Raw genomic sequence first — 20322 nt, 5'->3', positions numbered from 1 at the left:
TAATGGATTGGGTGCTGCAACCTGTTGGGCCACGACTACTTGAGCCTGAAAAGCTTGCTTCGGAGATGCTGTCAGCGTTACTTGATGCAAGTTCTGAACCTTATAGTCTTAACTCTTATCATTATTAGAAAAATAATACAAATAAGGTGCGTTTGCTGCACCGAACTGTCTCAGACTGGACTAGCTACAGGGACTAAGCTGGACTGGCTTAGACTAGACTAAGCTAGACTAGCTTAGTGAAGCGTTTGGTGCAGTGTCAGACTAAAAAACAGAATAATAAAAATAATAAAAATTAATTCACTTTTTTTTTTTTTCGTTTTCTAGAATTTGCCTATTTTGGTCAAACTATTTCCTTCTTTTTCTCCCCTGTCTCTTCCCTTTTCCTTATCATGTCCGACTCTCTCTCCCTCCCTCCCTCTTCCCTTCCTCTCACAACTTCATAATCTACTGCAAATCTTCAAAATCAAACCACATAGCAAGAAATAAAGTGAAAATTTAGGAGTTGGGGTTGGGGTGCATGTGTGATTGCCTTGAAGGTGGGAGATGGAGAAGGTTTGCAATCAGGGAGTTTCATGTTTTCTGGGTTTGGTTTTCCTTCAGTCAATCCCATCGTTGATTTAAGCTTATACCCATTGCAGATTGTGTGTGTGTGTGTGTGTGTGTGTGTGTGTGTTTTATAGGTTTTTGGGTTCGGTTTTCTGGGTTCTATTTTGCAGGTTGGATCTGGATTTGAAAAATGGAACGACTGCATATTTTTTTTTGTTTTGAAATTTGCGGGATATGGGTTTGAAAATGGTTGTGGAAGCGAGGAAGAAGCAAATGGGAGGGGCGAAGTGAGGATAGGCGAAGCGGACAGAAGTGGTCTTAGCAGTCCGCCCGATTTTGGGGGGCCTCGCGAAGCCCCCTCTAGCGAATCGTTTAGTCGGGGTGAGTGTAGGCGAGTCTCATTAACGCTAGTCCGTGTGTGCAACAAACACAGAATTACAGTGACAGTTAGTCCAGTCCAAGCTAGCGAGCTCAAACAAACACACCCATATAGTATAAAAATATGATAAAAACGTAGCATTTTCCCATTAAATTATCATTCTCCCTGCTCTTAAATTCCATGTTTAATTTGAACTGTCAAGTTGGTGGGATTTGGCAATTACAAATCCAACATGATCCTCTCTGAATTCTTTTGGTGAATATTTAGGAATTCGTACATTACGTTTGTTCATTTTACATTGTGTAATTAGTTTTTATCAAGTACTATTTGTATTTAATTTTAAATACAAATATTTAAAATAATTTGTAACCACATAATATATGATAATAGATGTATATGATTCACGGATCCGGAATGCTAACAAAGAGGATCCGAATTCATTACCAATAACTGTGTCTCACTCCAATTTTAATACCCAAAAAGAAAGGAAGGGAGAGGGAGAGAGGGAGAGAGGGTTGGAGCCAGGCAGCCACAACCCACCCGAAACACTGACCTTCTCTCCTTCTCCATCTCCCTCCTCATCACTGCAACTAAATTAGGGTTTCTGCAGTCCAGATACAGAGAAACCCTAATAATCGCAGAGAAGAGAGATGAGCAGCCAAGTGGGTGTGAGGCGGACCAGTCTCAGCCAAAGACGGGGCCCCTCCGCCGCGATTAAGAAATCTCCCCCTCCCGAGAATGGAACCTCTAATGGCACCACCAGCAAACCCTCCTCTCCTCCTCCCCTTTCGTAAGTTTTCTCTCCTTTCTCGTTTGCTCTTTGTTTGTTTCCCGAGAAAATGGTTTCCCGGAAAATTTTCCTTGCCTTTGTTTGTGTAGTTGATTTCAAGTTTGAGAATTGGGGTCTGCAAAACTTGCCTTTAATTTCTTTTTACCGAAATGGTGTTTTAATTTTAATATTTAAAAAGGTCTGGTGGTGGGGAGAGGACGGTGAAGAAGCTACGGTTGTCGAAAGCCCTAACTATTCCCGAGGGGACGACAGTATCCGATGCATGTCGGAGAATGGCGGCTCGCCGTGTGGATGCTGTGCTCTTAACTGATTCAAATGGGTTGCTTTCCGGAATTGTGACAGACAAGGTTCAAGTTATAACTCATAGTTGGCTGTTGCTGTGAGTTTTTGAGTGTCAGCTTTGCTTATGCTACTTTGCTTTCAGGACATTTCCGCTAGAGTCATTGCCGAGGGGTTGAGACCGGAGCAGACAATTGTGTCGAAGATCATGACGCGGAATCCTATTTTTGTTAATTCTGATTCATCTGCTCTCGAAGCTCTTCAGAAGATGATCCAAGGTTAGTTTTTTTTTTTTTTTTTTTTTTTTATCTAACAAGGTTTTGTTTCTTTGGCGATTTTTATTGCGTTTGTCCGTGTGTGGATTTGTCTAAGAATTTGCTTCGAAATCTTCATTTGTTATGGCTACATTGGGCATAAAAAGGTGACTTCTTTTCTTTTTCTGTTGACAGGTAAATTCAGACACCTCCCTGTTGTAGAGAGTGGTGAGGTTATTGCTTTGTTAGATATCACAAAATGTCTCTATGATGCTATATCAAGATTGGAGAAGGCAGCGGAGCAGGGGAGTGCCATTGCTGCTGCAGTTGAAGGAGTTGAACGCCAGATGGGAGGCAATTTTTCTGGTCCGTATTAATGTTTAAAAATCTTACTAAATTACTTTGAGTCTGATTGGAAGTTGCTTCCTACGTAAAGTTTTTGAAATGCCTGTGCTTTATAGAGAACCTGCACTGTGTTGTAACGGATCCTATTTGTTCATTATTTTGGTACATTCATATGATACATCTGGTAGAATTTAACTTTTATTGTTCTGTTTATCATCATGATTGCAGCTCCATATGCTTTTCTAGAAACTATGAGGGATCGAATGTTCAAGCCTTCCTTGTCAACCATCATTGGTGAAAATATGAAGTACAGTTCTTTAGCGTGACTTGCCATTTGGCCCTCTTTGTGGGAGGATGCAATTAATTGATTTTGGCTTGATTTTTGTTTAAAGTTTATTTTCTATTGCCAAGCTTGTAACTCTATGATTTCAGGGTTGCCGTTGTTTCTCCATCGGATCCTGTCTATGTTGCAGCAAAAAGGATGCGCGAGTTTCGGGTTAATTCAGTCATAATTATAATGGGCAACAAGATTCAGGGGATACTAACGTATTGTTCTTTACCTTATATTTGTTTATGAACATTTTGCACTTAGATGTTATTCTTGGATGTTGTCTGTCTTCTTTTTAATGAATATCATATGATGTTTGCTTTTGACTGACTGCAGTTCCAAGGATATCCTTATGCGAGTTGTGGCGCAAAATCTCTCTCCTGAGTTGACTCTGGTGGAAAAGGTTTACTCTAAACCATCGAATGTTTGATTATTCTATATTTCGTATTAAGTATATAGCTCTGTTCCATTTTTAAAATAAGCTTCCTGAACAAACTTGTGCTATCCAAATAATTTCTTTAGGTAATGACTCCAAACCCTGAGTGTGCCTCATTAGAGACAACAATCCTTGATGCGCTGCATATAATGCATGAAGGGAAGTTCTTACATCTTCCTGTCTTAGACAGAGGTGAGTGGTACATTTTAAGGACATATTTTTAATGTTTATAAGGTGTATTGACATCTGTTTGCGCAGATGGATGCATTGCTGCTTGCTTGGATGTTCTGCAGATAACTCATGCAGCAGTTTCTATGGTAAAGTCATTGCGGTTGTGGTTTAGATGCATGCTTCAATCATCAGAGTGAAATTTTTAATTTTAATTTTTTGTTCCTTTGCGTTTGTATGTGAAAGATGTTGATTTTTCATTGAAGTGGAAGATATTGAACTTTTAAGGGATGGGATTGCCCAATATATAATTCAATGCATTATATTGGTTTATGTTTTTAATCTTCCAATTATGGTATAATAGAAGCTGGTCTAACATGTCTTGTGGGTGTGTTTCTCATGGTTGTCTGATTTTATTTTACTTCTATTTCTATTTCGTTCCTTATATGGTTTACAAATTCTGCATGCATCTTTTCCTCCTTGATTGCCATGTTAGTCTTGATTTTTGTCTTTTGGTTACATAGATTATATGTATCTTAGATTCTTATGTGCATTATTCTTATGGTTCTTGCCGAGTTTTTTTATTTGGTGCATGTGAATTATGAACTTTTTGGCCATAAATGTTTGAAACTAAAATTCAAAATTTGGGTGCTATAAATGCATTAAATTGAAGGACTTTTAATTTGTTTCCATTATTTACCGTCAAGGGCGAATTAGCCTTGAAACAATAAGAAATAACTGCAAATTGGGCCAAAAGTGAGAAGGGAGAAAAAAACCTGGGTTAATTCTAATGATAGTTGCATTGTTTAGGCTTGAATCTAAAAGCCCCTTGGATATTCTCATTTATCACTTTTGTAAAACTTCCAAGGATAAATTGATTAATTAGTTGTTGTTCATTCCTTTCCTAGGTTGAAAGTAGCTCAGGAACGGTTAATGATATGGCAAACACAATGATGCAAAAATTCTGGGATTCAGCACTTGCTTTGGAGCCACCCGATGATTGTGATACTCAAAGGTATTCAAAACTTGCTAATAACGTCACTTAAATTTGGTTCACCTACACAATTTTTATACTGAATTATACAATCTAGTGCTGATGTGAGACTAATTGATCGAAAGTTTTGAGATTAGGAAATCTATGGAAAAAAAAAATTATTTGCCCAGATGCATGTTGTAATTTTGTTTCATCACTGATTCTGTTTATGGGTAACCCGGTTATTCAGTAACCATGCTTAGGGCTTTTTGTTTTCAGTGAATTGTCTACAGTGATGGCTTCTGATGGGGCTGATGGAAAGTTTTCTTATCCTTCTCTTGGTCTTGGAAATTCATTTGCCTTCAAATTTGAAGATCTTAGGGGTCGAGTGCATCGAATTAATTGTGGTGAGTGGTGGTCGAAGGCCAAAAATTATTGCTAGCATACTTTGCCATCACTTTGCTTGACGATCTATATATACCATTCCTAGCATGAATATTTGTGGAGTGATTGCTTAGTGAAAGGATAGAATTGGGTCAATTACAAATTGTTAAAGTCTCTCTGCATCAAAGTATCAAGTTTATCCTTATTATTTTACTATGCACTCTTGAGTTTTTTTTTTTTGTTATATGGATGCCAAATTGATGCCAGGTTGCTAACTTTTCACCCCTCAAAATTTAGAAGGTTAAGTCTTTCTTTAGAAAAAAAAGTTTGTATTTGTTATGTGGCATCTGTTAATTCCACCTCTCCTACTATTATAGAGTCTAGAAAACTGGGATCTCGAATTTTCATTTAATTAGTGATCAATGGGTTATGATTATATCTGTGGATGGGAAAATTAATGGTAGCTTGCATGAGTGGTACGCAGCAGTGGACTTGGTCTGACAGGGGTATTAGTTGTGGCATAGAATTTGCTGTGCGGTGACACATTGGTCTCTGTGGTTTGGTATAGAAGTGTCCATAACTACTGCCTATTGGTGGTGATTGGCAGATTGGGTTTAGTTTTCACTGGGCTAGATCAGCACTCTGTGTGTGGGGAGAGCTCTGTGACTGAGTTAATGGACATGGTTTATTTTTTGTGCGTTTATAGATCAGATGTTTAGATGCTAGAATTGAACCCACAATGACCTTATTTTTTGCCTTTCCTGATTGTTTTATTTTTTTTGTTTATTCTCTTCAGGCATGGAAAATTTAGATGAGCTGGTATCTGCTATCATGAAAAGAATCCGTGTGGCTAATGATCATGATTGTCCTCACATTTTGGTTAAAACTTTGAGCTAATTTTTGGTTTCATCTGATTTATTGGGCTGCAAAACTTCTTAGTGTTTACTTTAGTAATTCTTTCCCCCCGCAGTTTGAAGATGAAGATGGTGATAGAGTTCTACTTGCAACTGATGATGATCTTATTAGCGCAGTCAGCCATGCTCGAGGAATGGGACTGAAGGTAGTATAATGTTAACTATATGCTCCTTTATTGGATTTCTAAGGCCTTTTTTAGCATTTTGCCGCAGTTATTATAAATTAATACTCGTGAACATATTTGTTGATACTTTGATTTGGTTAGAAGTTAAATCTCTTAACTAGAAGCCCGGCAAAAGCCATTAACAACCTTTCCTTTCTTGACGCACTTTGCCCAACTGCAAATGATCATTTAATGATGGTTTGCAGTTAAGAAACTTTTATATTGATAGTTTTGGGGATGAAGGGCTGAGTGTTTAAATTACACTGAGAAAGAGAAGTTTTTCATGAGGGAAAAAATGAAATACTTAAAAAGATAATTACTTTGTTATTTTTTAATATGTTAATAATTATACCGGAATTCAATGGAGGATATGACACCGGGAGGCAGGTTTACGTAGCTTGTTGAATTCGACTGTTGATGAGCTGTACTTGTACATACTGCTCATGGTAGGATCAGATCACTAAGGTACTGTTTGGTACGCAGACGAGACGGGACGGGACGGGACGGAACAGGACGGAACGGATGATGTAAATATTGAAAAAGATAAGGAGAAATTTTGTCATAAAATGTTATAAATTTGTGTTCCACGGATGTGGAACGGGTCGTTCCAGGGTGAAGAGGTGGAACGAAAAATCAGCCAAAATTGTTCCATGGGACAACCCGTTCCACAGTTTTTAGGCGCACCAAATGTGGGACGGAACGGCTCGTCCCGTTCCGTCCCGTCCCGTCCCGTCCCGTCCCACATACCAAACGGATCATAAAGGATGTGTTGGAGTATATATGTGTAATTATTTTGGGATGTATTTTGTGTAACTATTTTTTAGTTGTATGGTTTAATTCTTATGTATACCTCTTCTCTATCTCAGGTTCTAAGGTTGCATCTGGACTTCTCTGATTCTAGCCACCGAAGTGTATCAGGGTCAGGAACAACGACGACCCAAAGAATGGGATGGACGTCTTTGCACACCGGAGTTCTGGCAAGTGCTGTTGTGTTAACAGGCATTGGGGTGCTGTTCTATTTAAAGCGCACTAACCTGTAATGCTTGTCCCGATTGTGTAAAGAAAACATACTAGGATCGATTATAAAGGTACACAAGAGCCCGCCTCGCCCTGGCAAACTTCATTGCCAGAGGGCTCAAGGAAACGAAACATTTTGGACTCGGAACACCAGCAGCAGCAGCAAGTGTTGTGTGACTGCAGAAGGATAAGGTATGCATATTGTAGGTTAGACAAAAGAGCCGGATGAAGGCGATGACTGGAAAATCGATGTATTGTTGTTTCATGTATTACCGTGGAAGGGCTCGCACTTGGCAAATGAGAATATTGAGAAAAGAAAATGGAGAATTTGCTCCAATCAATCTATAAAGCTCATTCGAATTATAATGCGGAAGGGATTGCGTAGTTGCAAGTTTAATCCGTTAATGCGTCGGTAAAAGTGGCCACAACAACGCAACAGAAAAATAAAATGACGTTGTATATGGATGGAATTGGATTTAGAAGTGGCAGTGGTGTCATGGGAATTTGGAGAGTTCAAACTTGTAATCAAAGACCTAAAAGTTACATTAACTAAGAGAACAAGGGAGCATTTGAGATGAGAAATATGTTTTTCTCAAAGAGAAATCTCTTTCCATAAGAAGAAGTCCGCTGCAAGCCGAGAACTTGGGCAAGGGCGGTTGCCTTCTCTACAACTCCTTCCCCGGGGTCTGGGGAAAGGAACCTTCAAAACATTAGAGAAAGACAAGAAGAGCGCGGCGCTCCAGAGAGTGCTATTCGACGAGCTCGAGAGGATCGAAACTGGTTATCTTTTTTTTTTTCATTCACTTAGCCAGTGCTTCAGGTGGAACTGCTCATGTTGGGCATCCAATTAGCGCTCATTGTTTAATTTTTCTTTAATTCGCAATAACTCGGAGTTAATCCCATAGTGCTTCTATCGTATTCATGTCGTTCTTCTATTTCTTTATTTAGTAGTTAAAATCATGAACGTTAATTAGAGTTCGTTCTTTCTCAGTAGTAACTAAACCCTAACTAGTTACATATTACATGTTGGCTTCATGTGGACAGCCACACAATCAATGATATTTATTTACAACACCGTCAATTTTTTCCAACTGCATAACATAAGTTGAAAGAAATAAATAAAACATGGGCGAGTTCAGTATTACTCGATTTTTAGTGGGTCCAAATAAAATAGAAGTGTTACATAACCTTTCATTCTGTCCGTCGTCGTCACTGCGTTCGAACTGAGAAGTCTAACTATCGCAGAGGCGTTCGTTGCTGTGTGTTTGGGTCAGACTCCGACTAAGAAAGCTAAGAAAATGGAGGACATTGAGGATTTGTTGATTGGCAGCGGAGGCGGAGCTCCTCCCGGTTTTCGTCTGCCAATAAACACCGTCGGAATGAACCCAAAGAAGAAACCCAATCCCAATGGCCGCAATACCAACAAGAAGCTATCTCAAATCCAAGACCCACTCGCTCCTCTCTCTCCCAAAGTCCCTGGCACTCAGGTCTCTCTCTCTCTCTCTCCCCCCCCCCCCCCCTCTTTAAAGATGGTTTCTTTCGCTAAGTGCTGACCTTGTTTTTCTCTTTTGGCAGACTATATATATCAAAACATTTGGATGCTCACACAACCAGGTCCGTTTTAGGGTTTATTTCTATTGTAATTCAAGTATTTCTTTTTTCTTCTGAAATTAGCATTGTCATTTTATACTGGGATTACTAGGCAAACCATTCAGGTTGTTGCCTCTACAGTTTTAACAAGATGTTATTAGTTTTGGCTTCAAGTTCAATAATAAGGGGCCGGGTTTCGGTTTTTGTTAAGTTTTGAGTTGTTGAGAATGGTTTGATCGCGTGTGTTGGAAGCCGGATTGAAAGGTTTATGCGGTTTGTGGAAAGAATTATGGGATGAAAACAATACATAAAAATGGGTTCCTTGCTGATAATACATTAATAATAACCTTTAATCGCTCTCGTGTCCTACTGCTCTTCAAGCTGTACGGGAAGAGAAGACTGCTATGTTTTTATGAGGATGCTGCACTTTTATTCTCAGCCTTTTTTTATGACATGGGACAGTCAAATTTTCGAGTCAATGGTCATGTGGTACTTTGTCTTCAACATTTTCCTCATCAGAAATCTGTCACTTCGACGGATGAGGCGAATTGTTAGGCAAATGCCATGCATTGGAGAGGGTAAAAGATGATGTTGCAAGGTAAATATGGTTTGCGTCTTCCTTTGCCTTGTCCCTTGGAGATGCTCATGGATTGTCCCATTGGCTTTTGTAACATGGTTGGCTTTCCAATGCAATGGTGTAGTGTGCACATCCACATAGGTTGGGAAACAAAAGTTGCCACATAGGTTGGCCATTTAAGCAGTTTCCAATTCCATATGTTTATTATGAAACCGAAGAACTGAAAATATTATTTCATCTATAAAAAGTGCTGGAAGGGGGCTTGAAAGATTAGAGAACATCAAATTGAGGGGGTTATATCAGGTTAGCTTCTTAGAATTAAATATATAGAATTTGGTGGAGTTTTAAGTGATCATAAGTGTTGCCTGGAAAGCCATTGGCGGACAGGATCCTAGTAAAGCAGTTGTTGATTTTCAGGGTAAGTACTATCAATAGATGATCCACCTGAGAAATGCATGACGCCAACTGGTGCATAAGTAAAGAACTGGCGGTGGCTGCATTGCTTTTCTAGATGTTCATGAAATAAGGGTGTATTCGATTAGATTTGTTGGTAGAAGCTTGTGGATCTATATCTGCCATTTTAGCTATTTGCTGATTATCCTCTCTCATCAACCTTTTTCAAATTGATCTAGTGATAATTTGATACCAAGTTTTAGGTTGTCATTGTGGGTACAAGTAGGATTTCTATGGTGATAAAGGCCCCTTTTCTTTGGTTGGAGTATTAAACTCCTTTGTTCTATTTACTTTGGATCTTGCATCCTTTCTGATGGTACTGTATGGAGTGGTAATGATGGGCTGCTTATTGTATTTTTACATTTTCTTTTCCCATCTATAAAAAGACCGTGTACTGAGAACTTTGCACTTTTAGGGAGATTGTCAGTGGATTTAAACTTAATGTTAACTCCTGCTCTTTGTTCACCTTTTTATCTTGCTTGACCATTAATGCTATATTAGCATGAGATCTGGTCATGTCACCATCATTGTTTTCTAAATTTTCTATTCATTAGAGAATGCATTAAATTTCTCATTTTTGTTTTCGCCCCTTGCACTTTGTTGTTGTGTCAGAGTGACAGTGAATATATGGCTGGTCAACTTTCAGCTTTCGGGTATCCGTTAAGTGACAATCCTGAGGAGGCAGACCTGTGGCTCATAAACACGTGAGGATTCTTTTATTTGTCTCATTTTTTTGGTGGATTTGGTCATGCGTTACATTGAAACAATTACGTAATTATATTTTATAATCAAAGGTAGGGAGTATTTAGTGCTTCAGTCTTTGGGAAATCATTTTGGCACTTGCTAGAATTTAATACGCAGATTATAGTTTGTGTCATAGTAGATTTTGAACTTTAGTAGACCTGTTTTAGATGCTATTCCTATATTTAAGTCAACTATTCCATATGTGTGCTTTTTTGCCTTTCTTTTACTGTTGAAGTTTTCTTTGAAGTTGACTCTTTTTCTTTTTTTTTTATTTTTTTTATTTTTTTTAAGATACTCTTTATATGTGTCCAATTTTTTAATTTTTACGAATGATGTCTTTTATTATCTGTTAACTCATAATTCTCCGTGTATTTATTTTGTTACTTGATGTAGATGCACTGTCAAATCTCCAAGTCAGTCTGCCATGGACACTCTGATAGCAAAAGGTAAAGGTGCAAGAAAGCCCCTGGTGGTGGCTGGGTGTGTTCCACAAGGAAGTCGAGATCTAAAGGAGCTAGAAGGTGTCAGTATTGTAGGAGTCCAGCAAATTGACCGTGTGGTTGAAATTGTTGAAGAGACTTTGAAAGGTCATGAGGTGCGCCTTTTGAGTCGTAAGACATTGCCCGCACTTGACCTCCCCAAGGTGCGTTTCGTAGATTTTTACCATGGTGTTTGCATTTTATTTTGTTTCCTTTTAAAATTAGTTTTTGATTGTTACCCACTCCTGCAATCTGTTTCTGTTTCTACCTTATATTGTTTTTCTACCTATGTTGTCTACTAGTCTAGATATGGAGTTTTTTATTTGATTTTTTATTTCCACAGGTGAGGAAAAACAAGGTCGTTGAGATTCTTCCCATTAATGTCGGTTGTTTAGGTGCTTGCACTTACTGCAAGACGAAACAAGCTCGTGGTCATTTAGGAAGTTATACTGTTGATAGCCTTGTAAGTATCATGCCACTGGTTTTTCTTATATATTATATCTGTTTCCAGTTTATTAGAATTTTAGCACTGCAGGTGGGACGTGTAAAATCTGTGGTAGCTGATGGAGTTAAGGAAATATGGTTGAGCAGTGAAGATACTGGCGCTTATGGTAATTTGTAGTTATAATTCTATTTTCTTGATTGATTAGTGATTGTGGAAGTACTTGTTTATCTGGAGAAACTTTGCCCCTGTGTTGAAGGTACTTGGTTTTAGTGATTTAATTTATACATTGATGTGAAGTAATCCTTGCAAGCATGTTGGATTGACCCAACTATGTAACCTTGAATTTTTATTTATATATTTATTTAGTTTTTATATTTTCTTTTAACTTGTCTTTCTGAAAGTGTAAGAAATTGTAAGATAATTCCCCAAATAATCTTTAAGTGAACGATAAATTTTTGGGCTTTATAGCTCAAAACGGCAATGTCAGCTTAGTTGTAAACATGTAAAGTATATTTGAACAGAAAAATAGAGTAAATAATAAGTATACCATGGTCACGTGTGTTGAAACCTTCACAGTTGTAGTATAATTGTTTGTTGGATGTTGGAGGAAAAATCACTTCAGGACACACCAAAAAAGTAAAACTTAAAAGGAAAAAAAAAGTCAAAATGCTGTTTATGCCATGTTTTAGTTTATTAATAATGGTTGCCCTGATGTTTGCAGGTCGTGACATTGGGGTCAATCTACCAATTTTATTGAATGCAATTGTCGCAGAACTCCCTTCTGATGCAAGCACAATGTTACGAATTGGGATGACAAATCCTCCATTCATTCTGGAACACTTGAAGGAAATAGCAGAGGTTTTGTGTCATCCATGTGTATACTCATTTCTACATGTACCAGTCCAATCTGGAAGTGATGCCGTCTTGACCGTAAGTCCTAATTTTTTTCTTCTCTTTTTTCATAGATTATCACATTTTCTTATGGCTAAGTTTGACTTATCCTTTTACTTTGTCTTCCTAGGGCTTTAATTATAAGTGTAGTTTAACAAATCTAGACTTCCGATTACATTAAGGTTGCTTTATTCAAATAACCATTATTCAAATAGCTATGCTTATTCATTCAGGCAATGAATCGGGAATATACTGTAAGTGAGTTCAAGACAGTGGTAGATACCCTAACTGAGCTTGTGCCAGGGATGCAGATTGCAACTGATATAATATGTGGATTTCCTGGTCAGTATGTAGCTTGATTCTGATATCATGGCTCCTGTTTGTTTTTGTACTTCACATGGATCACTTTTTTTATATGTACATATTCATTGTTGATCAATTATTGATGTAACATATCTCTAAAAGTTCAATTTGAGATTGTGACTCTAGGGAACACCAAAAGCAAGATAAAGAACTAAGATTAAGTTGGAAGTTTTGAGAGATAAACTTAGCATGAAGGGGATATAAATGATTCCTGGTGGTAAAAGCACTAAGATTAAGTTTGAAATGTTGAGGGGGATAAACTTAGCAGATCCCTGGAGGTGAACAAAGTACGTTAGAATGTTTTGAAGAGTTGGACACCAAGAAGCCTTGAATACTACATACGTCCCTATTCATGGTATTGTATATAGATATTTTGCCTAATACGCCTGGCTCCAGTGGTACCTGATTTTTTCATAGACTTCCAGATATGCTCTGGATAAACTGCAAATATGTCTGGATATGTTTATGGGGCTGAAATTGGTTTTCTTTTGTTCAATGGCATGATCTTTATTTCTTGCTTTTATTAGAGGAAATTAAGGTTCTTTAACATCATATATAATAACGGCAAGTTTGTAGGGTTTTAAAAAATATGTATGAAAATATTTGGTTGCTAATCATCTAATCAGCAAGTAACCAGTATGCTCCCAGCTAGAACTTATCTCTCCAAGAACAGCGTTAACAATAACATATTCTTGGAGTATCTATATTATTTACAGTTATGGTGGGTGCATTGGGGCATCTTGGGGGATTTGATTACTTTATTCTCTGCATTGAGCAGTGCAGAGAACATTACTTGAGAAGTTTACACTTATTTCATGGCTTCTCAGGTGAAACGGATGAAGATTTTACTCAAACTCTTAGCCTTATTAAGGAGTACAAGTTCTCCCAAGTTCATATTTCACAGTTTTATCCTAGACCAGGTATGATAATATCTGGTATGATAATAGGTTGGAGCCAGTCTTCGCCTTTTATATGTTATAATTGCAGCTTGGTCTAATACTTTGGGATGCCGTAAAGGGCGTCATATGCACATACACAATGGTTAAAGCATGGTATATACATATTTCATTGTCCATATATGGGGAGCTGATATAAATACAAAGTTACGATTAAGTTTATTGTTTTTAGGCCATGTAACATTATACACCCCCTGCTCAGTTTGATAAAAAAGAAAAAGTGTGCATGGATATGGTTTGAAGCATAGTTTATAAAATACGGGATTAGTATAGCACGTGAGCGATATGTATGTGTAAAAATTACACGTATTAAACATAGTATTAATATTTATTTATTTAAAATATTATTGTTTTTTTCCTATAATAAGTTAAGGTACATGTCAAATACGTAAATTTTATATGTATTATTGAACAGTGAAAATTATACGTATTAAACATGAAAGTATATACATGTGTAATACTGTATCGTACGTGGAGTTTTAAAAACAAGTATCTTAATGATTCACTGAGACGTACAGTAAATGAAAGTAGTATTCAAAAAATACGGACTTAAGTGCATAATATACGATATTACTATATTCGTGGCTGCTACTATTGTAGAAACCATGCTTCAAAAGTTTTGTAGGACAATGTATCATGGGAAACAGGAAAGTTAAGAGTGCTTTATTACTTTTTTTTTTTGGCAAATAGTCACTGATGTTGGACAAACCGGACAAAAGTTGCGCCGTACCACATGTCTGCAGGACCAGAAATAGAGAAGATAGGAATGAAGAAAGAAATAAAAAAATGGGAATATAGGAGAAGAGAGGGCAGAGAGGTAGAAGAGATTAGGTAGAGAAATACTTGGAGGGTGTTTTGGGTAAACTCAGTCTTTATTGCCAATCAATATGCCAAACCTAAACCATAAAGCAGCCTATGTAGAGACAATCCTACAAGTGTGATTTGATAGCTACAAATTTTGACTAGAAACATAATATTAGTTTTGTGACCCCAAGGGATTGTTTCTCCTTTCTCTGTGAAAGTCGCAAATTGTTTTGTAAAAGGGCAGGAATGCCAAAATTATGTGGGCTGTCCTGTTGGCGCTGGTTGGTTTTGTGTGCTCTTCTCAACAGCCTTCCCTTCCGATTGGTCATTGTTTGATGCATAAATGGTCTTTACACATGTTAAAATAAATAAAGAGTTACCTACAGATGTGCTCTAACCACTTGATGGTATTTGTTAAATTTCCATAACATTTTACTTACCGAAACTGGTGTTGGTCTGGGAAGGAAAATATTTTTAACCTAAAGTGAGGATGATAAGTTAGGTGTTGCACTATAGTACGGAAATCAGTTAGCTAATACATAGATTTTTAATTAGCTTTTGTGCTTTATCTTGTTTGTAAATTTAGGAACCCCTGCTGCAAGGATGAAAAAGGTCCCCAGTACTGTAGTGAAGAAAAGGAGCCGTGAATTGACGTCTGCTTTTGAAGCTTTCGCACCATATGTTGGGATGGAGGGCAGGGTGGAAAGAATATGGATAACTGATATTGCTACTGATGGAATTCACTTGGTAAGTATATGTTTTTGTCGACTCAACGTTTGATAATAATGAAGTGCAAAGTTATGTGCTGACGTAGTGTTTGTTATTTCAATTTTGGTGCCAATGATCTTTCGGTCTAGTAACACCATGTTGGCCATTTTAGCCAAGAGTTTTCGGGTTTATGACGATTCTTCAATCGAGGAATGAAGTGAAGTGATTTTTTCAATTTTATGTTCTATGTTTGCCCCAGGTTGGCCATACCAAGGGATACGTGCAGGTTCTTGTAGCCGCTCCGGAAAGCATGTTGGGGACTTCAGCTATCACGAAGATCACATCGGTAGGAAGGTGGTCAGTTTTTGGAGAAGTGATTGAGACCATCCCTCACATAAATGATAAAACAGCTTCAACAAATGAAACGCGTAGTCAGGAAAAATGTTTTCCAGGTGCCAACAATTGTGAGACTTGCGCGTGTTCTACGGAACCAGAAACTTGTGCCTGTGGACCGGAAAGCTGTGGAGGACAGGCTACCTCGGGAGAATGTGCCGTAACGAAGAATGTCGTTCTGTTGGAAGATCGGAATAACAGAAATCTGCTTGGATGGTTACTGAGGAAGCGAAAGAATCAGGTTGAGAAACGCGTGGAGAACGAAATCGGCTTGGGATCCCAGAAGAAGCAAGAGCAAGCCCAAGGAAGATTGGGTGAATGGGGTTTTGTCGATATGGCTCTTCTGGGCGGGATGCTCGTGAGCTTCCTGACAATCGTAACCCTACTAGTACATCTCGGCTTTAGGATTCCGTCGTCTAATTAATTAGCGAACATTGGCTGTACTAATCCAATTTTTGTCGAGGATTTTCATGGAAAGTTGGCCACATGAGCTTGTCTGTATCTTCAGAAATATAATATTTTTGGTATGATTGTAATGCTGGATATAGAGTGTGGCTGCATGCAAGTTGTTGTAACTGCTTTTCTCTTAAGTGCTTTTCTTCACTTGTAATTGAATCTGGATCTGATTTTTTTGTAACTGAAAGCTGAACCTGATGGAAATAAAAGTCTGGAAGGTAGAGATAAACGACCTGTTTGGAAATGCTCTAAAAGTAACTAAAAGCGCTTTCAGATCACGAAAGTTGTTCTAACCATGTTTGCTAGATATGAAAGTGCTCCTGAGTTCAAAATAGCTATTTAAGTGTTTGCTGGATGAAGCACCATGAAGCATTTTCAAGTACTTTTCCATGAAGCATTTGCATATTTATTAAAAATTTCAATGTGCTAATAAAAGCGCTTTTACATAAACTGCTTATGAGCACAAGTGTTTCTTGAGAATACAGTTCCAAACGAGATAGAAATCTTAAAAGAATTGACTCTACGGATGGGATTGACAAACTGGATGTACATATTATTCAGTTGGTTTATTTACTAAGTAACCTTTTTCTTCACAAGAATGAAGTGAATAATCAAGATAATTAGCTGCAGGTAATAGTTCCAGTTTCATAGTAGCATATCTGACTTGGATGGCAGTCTCTTGAAGAAATTAACTGGCGCAGAAGGCATCCTGCTCCTGAATCGCGGATGCCGAAGCAAGTAGACTCCGAGCAGCACTGCCACGATCTGGAACGGAGTAATGTATATGAACACGGCCCAGATCAACGCGAAGATGATGAAGATTGCTGTTGCTCTCGGATCCCTCCAGCTTAGTAATGATTGGGCTCTTTCCCCTTGGGTTGCCAAATCTCCAACCACCGTCTGCACCCTTCCCGCCACGCTACGCAACCTGTCGTACCTCATCCTCACAATGTCGGAGGGTCGACTGGTGGGGAAGCTGTCAAATTCCTCGTCCAACTCATCCGGATGGGTGTACTCTGCCTGTGAAATCCGAGCATCCATGTGCGGTGGGCTCCTTGGCCTGAACCTGTAGTTCCATATGCCAATGACAAAGAGGTAGAGGAAAATTGTGGGCAGTATTAGTTCTGGGTAGCAAACTAATATCACAAACAAGATATGGACGAGGCACGTTATGATCGGGTTTCTCCAGCAGCAAATGTCGTTAAACCATCTGCAGACAGTCGTGACACCGGAAAGAACCGACATTATGCGATGGAAGTTGGCTTTGCTTCTCCTCAGACTAAACATATGGTAGTCTATATCTAACATGTACTCGACAATCTCCCGCCTGAGCGGTGGCTCTGAACGGGCTAGCCTCATCGATACAATTTGCATTGCTTGGTGGCGGAGCCAATCAACGTACCTAACGGGTATAGGTTGGATATAGTGCATCTTCGGAAGCAATGGTCTTCCATATTGTGCTACCATGTTAACCCAAGCAGTGCAAGTGAACCTCAATGCTAACTGAAGTTCCCCGTGCTTTTTTAAACCCGACGGTGTGAGGATCAGCAGGGGATAGAAATGCGTATAAACTCGATCTGTTTCTAAAGTCGATAATCGAATTCTCACCTTCCCAATCCTCTGATCTCTCGCTTCTTCCTTGCTTCCGTTGAAATGGCAGTTGTCGAAAACACCAATGGTGATGACAGTATATGGATCATAAACTTCCCAAGTATACTGCTCATTCCAGCGAGGAGTCAGTGTGTCGAGAAGCGTTCTGGTTCGCACCCACTTGTTTCCGTACTTGGCCACGCAGTACGCATCAGTAGTCCTACCCTCCTTTCCCTTCATAGGCAGCAAATTTTTGGCACTCAGGATCCCAAGCTCAAGAATCCCAATGCCTGGTTTCCGCAGGTGCTTGGACGACGGCTGAAGATCGCTGCTAAAGTGAGTGGACTCATCAAGAACATGATAACCGGCCTCTAAACAGATGCGGAGCTGAATCTTACTCGAGAACTTCTCCTTCTTCTTTTCACTTTCTTCTTCAGCAGCTGCTGAATGCTTGCGGAGATTGAACCATTTAGGCTCGGGGAGCTTATGAGTGTGAGTCTCAATTCTCTGAGGAACGTCCTTAACCGAAAGAATCAGGTTCCCTAATACCTCATCCTTTCCACCAACCCTATCATCGACTGATATAATTATGTATTCGTCGAAAGGCTCGGAGGCCACGAACATGAGCTCATCGTTCCAAATGGGGTTAACAGTGCGCACTTGGGAAGGCCTTGAGACTCTGAGCTGATTCCCAAGCTGCACCTTGACATATGTCTCCAAAGGACGGTTTCTGTCGGAAGGGACAAGATCCTGAGCCTGCAGAACTTGAACTCGAAGGTAATATAGCTTGGGGGAGAAGTAAACCTTTGAGCGAGTGGAGGCCAGATTGACGTGGCCAATGTCGTGCGCATCGGAATGCCAGGCGTCGGGAAAAGACTCGTCAGCCTGAGTCCCCACCCAAACAGCAAGCATAAGCTCTCCTCTCACCTTGTGCCCGTGCTTGTCCTCCAACCTGTACCACTGGGGAGCCAAAGGGCTGTCGGGCGGCACGCGAAGGGGGACTTCGGTGAGGTCGAAATGTACTCTCCCCACAAAATCATCCTTGCCAAAATCCTTGTCTTTGACGGCGACTTCAAGCTGATTGGATTGCAGGCGCTCTTTCGAGAAGGCGAAAATCTGGTTCCACACGGGGTTCTGGTTCTTATCCAAATGCTTTGTCACCCCTTTGTAGTTGCCGAGCTTCACCTCCACATAAGGATCAAGGCTTCCTGTAACATCCATGGTTGGAAGATCTCTTGCCTTCACCACACTCACATACAAGAAGTGCATCTGCTCAACCAGATCGTATGTGCTCGAAGTCTTGTCCCCTCCAAATCCAAACCCTCTGTACCGCCGCGCTGCCAATGGTGGACTTGTCTCCACCAGGGCGAATTCCGGGTTCTGCCGCGGAGCCTGCTGCTGCATGTGCATAACCGTGGCAGGACCCGCACGGGCAAAATCCGTCCTTGTTTCGACGGTGGGCGCCTTCTCCTTCATGTGGGATGTCTCAAATCCAGACCCGTATGACATTGGAGGAGGTGGATAGGAACCACCGCCGCCACCGACACCGCCTCCGCCACCGACACCGCCTCCGCCTCCGCCTCCCGTCCCAGTACCGATGGTGTGGAAAGTTCTCACTTCCTTTTCCTTCTTCTTCTTGATCTTCTCTCCCCCAAACTGGCGGTGATGAATCTCCTCATCGATCCTATTAGTATTAATTTCCTGCAGGGGAGGAGGAGGAGCAGCCTCTGCAGCACCACCAGTGCTAGCAGTAACAAATTCATCATTTAGAACTGGCGGTGCTTGCGGTGGCGGAGCAAAGTCACCGTTGCTGCTGTAATCTTGAACAGCGTAGATTCTGAGGGCAATATCGCCTTTGACATTGGAGAAGAGGCCGCGTTTATCAAGCGGGTAGCGCTGGACGGTGGCCTGAGACTCGGAGAGAGGGACGGAGTCGCCGGAGATTCGCACACGGCCGAGGAAATTCTTATGGTGTCCGGTTTTTCTGTCATTGTAAACGACAACGTCAACGGTCTTGTGGGAGAGGTGAGATGGGTCGTCGATGTTGAAGACGAGCTTCTCGTTCCAGTAAGGATTGAGGTCTTTGGGCTTGGTCTGAGTCCGCTGCCGCTGCCCCTCGAAGTCGACCTCAACGAAGGGACTCGCAAACCCGTCGCCGTCTTTGGGCATCAGGTCGCTTGCGTCGTGAACTTCCACCACGAGTTTAGTACTGGCCATGGCTAGCTCGGCGAAGCTCAGAGGAGGTTGTCTGGTAAAATGGAAGGGTAGCTAGAAGGAGTGGGAGTGAAGGAGAAGAAGAAGACAGAAGTGGTGGGGGAGAGGAAGAGTTGGCGGAGGTGGTGGAGATGAGATGAGGGTATTCATTTGGAGTAAGAAGACAGAAACAAATGTTAGAAAGGTTGAGAGAGAAAAGTGTCGAGTCGAGGAGTTTGGTGGGGGAGGAGTGTGAGGTGGCCCTTTTGGATCATATGGCATATTTGACAGGGAAAGATTCTGGTGGTGGTGGCGGTGGGTGCGTTTGTGCTTTTAGGAAATTAGTAGACATTTTATAATGCCCTGCATATTCATGCAAAGTGAATTAAAGGAATTTTAACGAAAAGCTTTCAGTACTGTTTATTTTAATAAAAATTTATATTTTTGTACTAAAAAATCAATCCAAGTACTATTTACTTTACCATTTATCTTATCCTTATCGTTAAAACTCAAAGTTTTCAAGTCTTTTTTATTAATTTTCCTTAAAAGGGAACTTTAACGAAAAGTTTCCGGTCCTGTTCACTTTAACAAAAAAAATCATATTTTTACACTAATGTTGTCGACATGAATCTATACCATACATTTTAATTCGACAATTGCGACAAGTGGTTCAGTAAAAAAGTACGAATAGTAGCTCCTTAAA

General features: G+C 39.9%; 3 protein-coding genes across 5 annotated transcripts; 2 read left to right on the top strand and 1 right to left on the bottom strand.

Moving 5' to 3' along the window:
* Positions 1-1377: 1377 nt before the first annotated feature.
* Positions 1378-7223, top strand: LOC103416319 (CBS domain-containing protein CBSCBSPB3-like). Its single transcript, XM_070813867.1, has 15 exons — positions 1378-1715; positions 1894-2062; positions 2140-2272; positions 2444-2614; positions 2822-2900; positions 3026-3139; positions 3258-3324; positions 3444-3549; positions 3616-3674; positions 4434-4540; positions 4778-4905; positions 5679-5761; positions 5853-5942; positions 6827-7035; positions 7147-7223. The coding sequence occupies exons 1-14, from the start codon at positions 1576-1578 to the stop codon at positions 6998-7000; spliced, it is 1620 nt and encodes a 539-aa protein (XP_070669968.1). The 5' UTR covers positions 1378-1575; the 3' UTR covers positions 7001-7035; positions 7147-7223.
* Positions 7224-8117: 894 nt separating this feature from the next.
* Positions 8118-16080, top strand: LOC114821750 (uncharacterized). Of its 3 annotated transcripts, XM_029095008.2 has the most exons (11): positions 8118-8464; positions 8553-8591; positions 10210-10301; positions 10735-10984; positions 11164-11283; positions 11356-11431; positions 11987-12195; positions 12390-12498; positions 13347-13439; positions 14866-15026; positions 15247-16080. In XM_029095008.2, the coding sequence occupies exons 1-11, from the start codon at positions 8276-8278 to the stop codon at positions 15802-15804; spliced, it is 1896 nt and encodes a 631-aa protein (XP_028950841.1). In that variant the 5' UTR covers positions 8118-8275; the 3' UTR covers positions 15805-16080. The 3 variants fall into 3 exon arrangements, with proteins under 3 accessions (XP_028950841.1, XP_028950842.1, XP_070669967.1); XM_029095009.2 differs by lacking the exon at positions 13347-13439; XM_070813866.1 differs by lacking the exon at positions 8553-8591 and having other exon boundaries at positions 8140-8464.
* A 139-nt stretch (positions 16081-16219) lies between these two features.
* On the bottom strand, positions 16220-19994 carry LOC103431738 (multiple C2 domain and transmembrane region protein 6). The gene has a single exon (XM_029095007.2). The coding sequence runs from the start codon at positions 19641-19643 to the stop codon at positions 16482-16484; it is 3162 nt and encodes a 1053-aa protein (XP_028950840.1). The 5' UTR covers positions 19644-19994; the 3' UTR covers positions 16220-16481.
* Between the last annotated feature and the right edge of the window lie 328 nt (positions 19995-20322).

This window comes from Malus domestica, chromosome 15, assembly GCF_042453785.1.
Source record: "Malus domestica chromosome 15, GDT2T_hap1".
NCBI classification, from domain to species: Eukaryota; Viridiplantae; Streptophyta; class Magnoliopsida; order Rosales; family Rosaceae; genus Malus; species Malus domestica.
The sequence above is the reverse complement of the archived record's forward strand: the minus strand, read 5'-3'. Positions and strand labels throughout refer to the sequence as shown.

Excerpts from the sequence above, each read along its gene's own strand:
- LOC103416319 (XM_070813867.1), top strand. The coding sequence starts at position 1,576 with ATGAGCAGCCAAGTGGGTGTGAGGCGGACCAGTCTCAGCCAAAGACGG. Across the intron at positions 4,541-4,777 it reads GATGATTGTGATACTCAAAG|TGAATTGTCTACAGTGATGG; the intron begins GTATTCAAAACT and ends TTTTGTTTTCAG. Across the intron at positions 5,762-5,852 it reads ATGATTGTCCTCACATTTTG|TTTGAAGATGAAGATGGTGA; the intron begins GTTAAAACTTTG and ends TTCCCCCCGCAG.
- LOC114821750 (XM_029095008.2), top strand. The coding sequence starts at position 8,276 with ATGGAGGACATTGAGGATTTGTTGATTGGCAGCGGAGGCGGAGCTCCT. Across the intron at positions 11,284-11,355 it reads GTTATACTGTTGATAGCCTT|GTGGGACGTGTAAAATCTGT; the intron begins GTAAGTATCATG and ends TTAGCACTGCAG. Across the intron at positions 13,440-14,865 it reads ACAGTTTTATCCTAGACCAG|GAACCCCTGCTGCAAGGATG; the intron begins GTATGATAATAT and ends TTGTAAATTTAG.
- LOC103431738 (XM_029095007.2), bottom strand. The coding sequence starts at position 19,643 with ATGGCCAGTACTAAACTCGTGGTGGAAGTTCACGACGCAAGCGACCTG.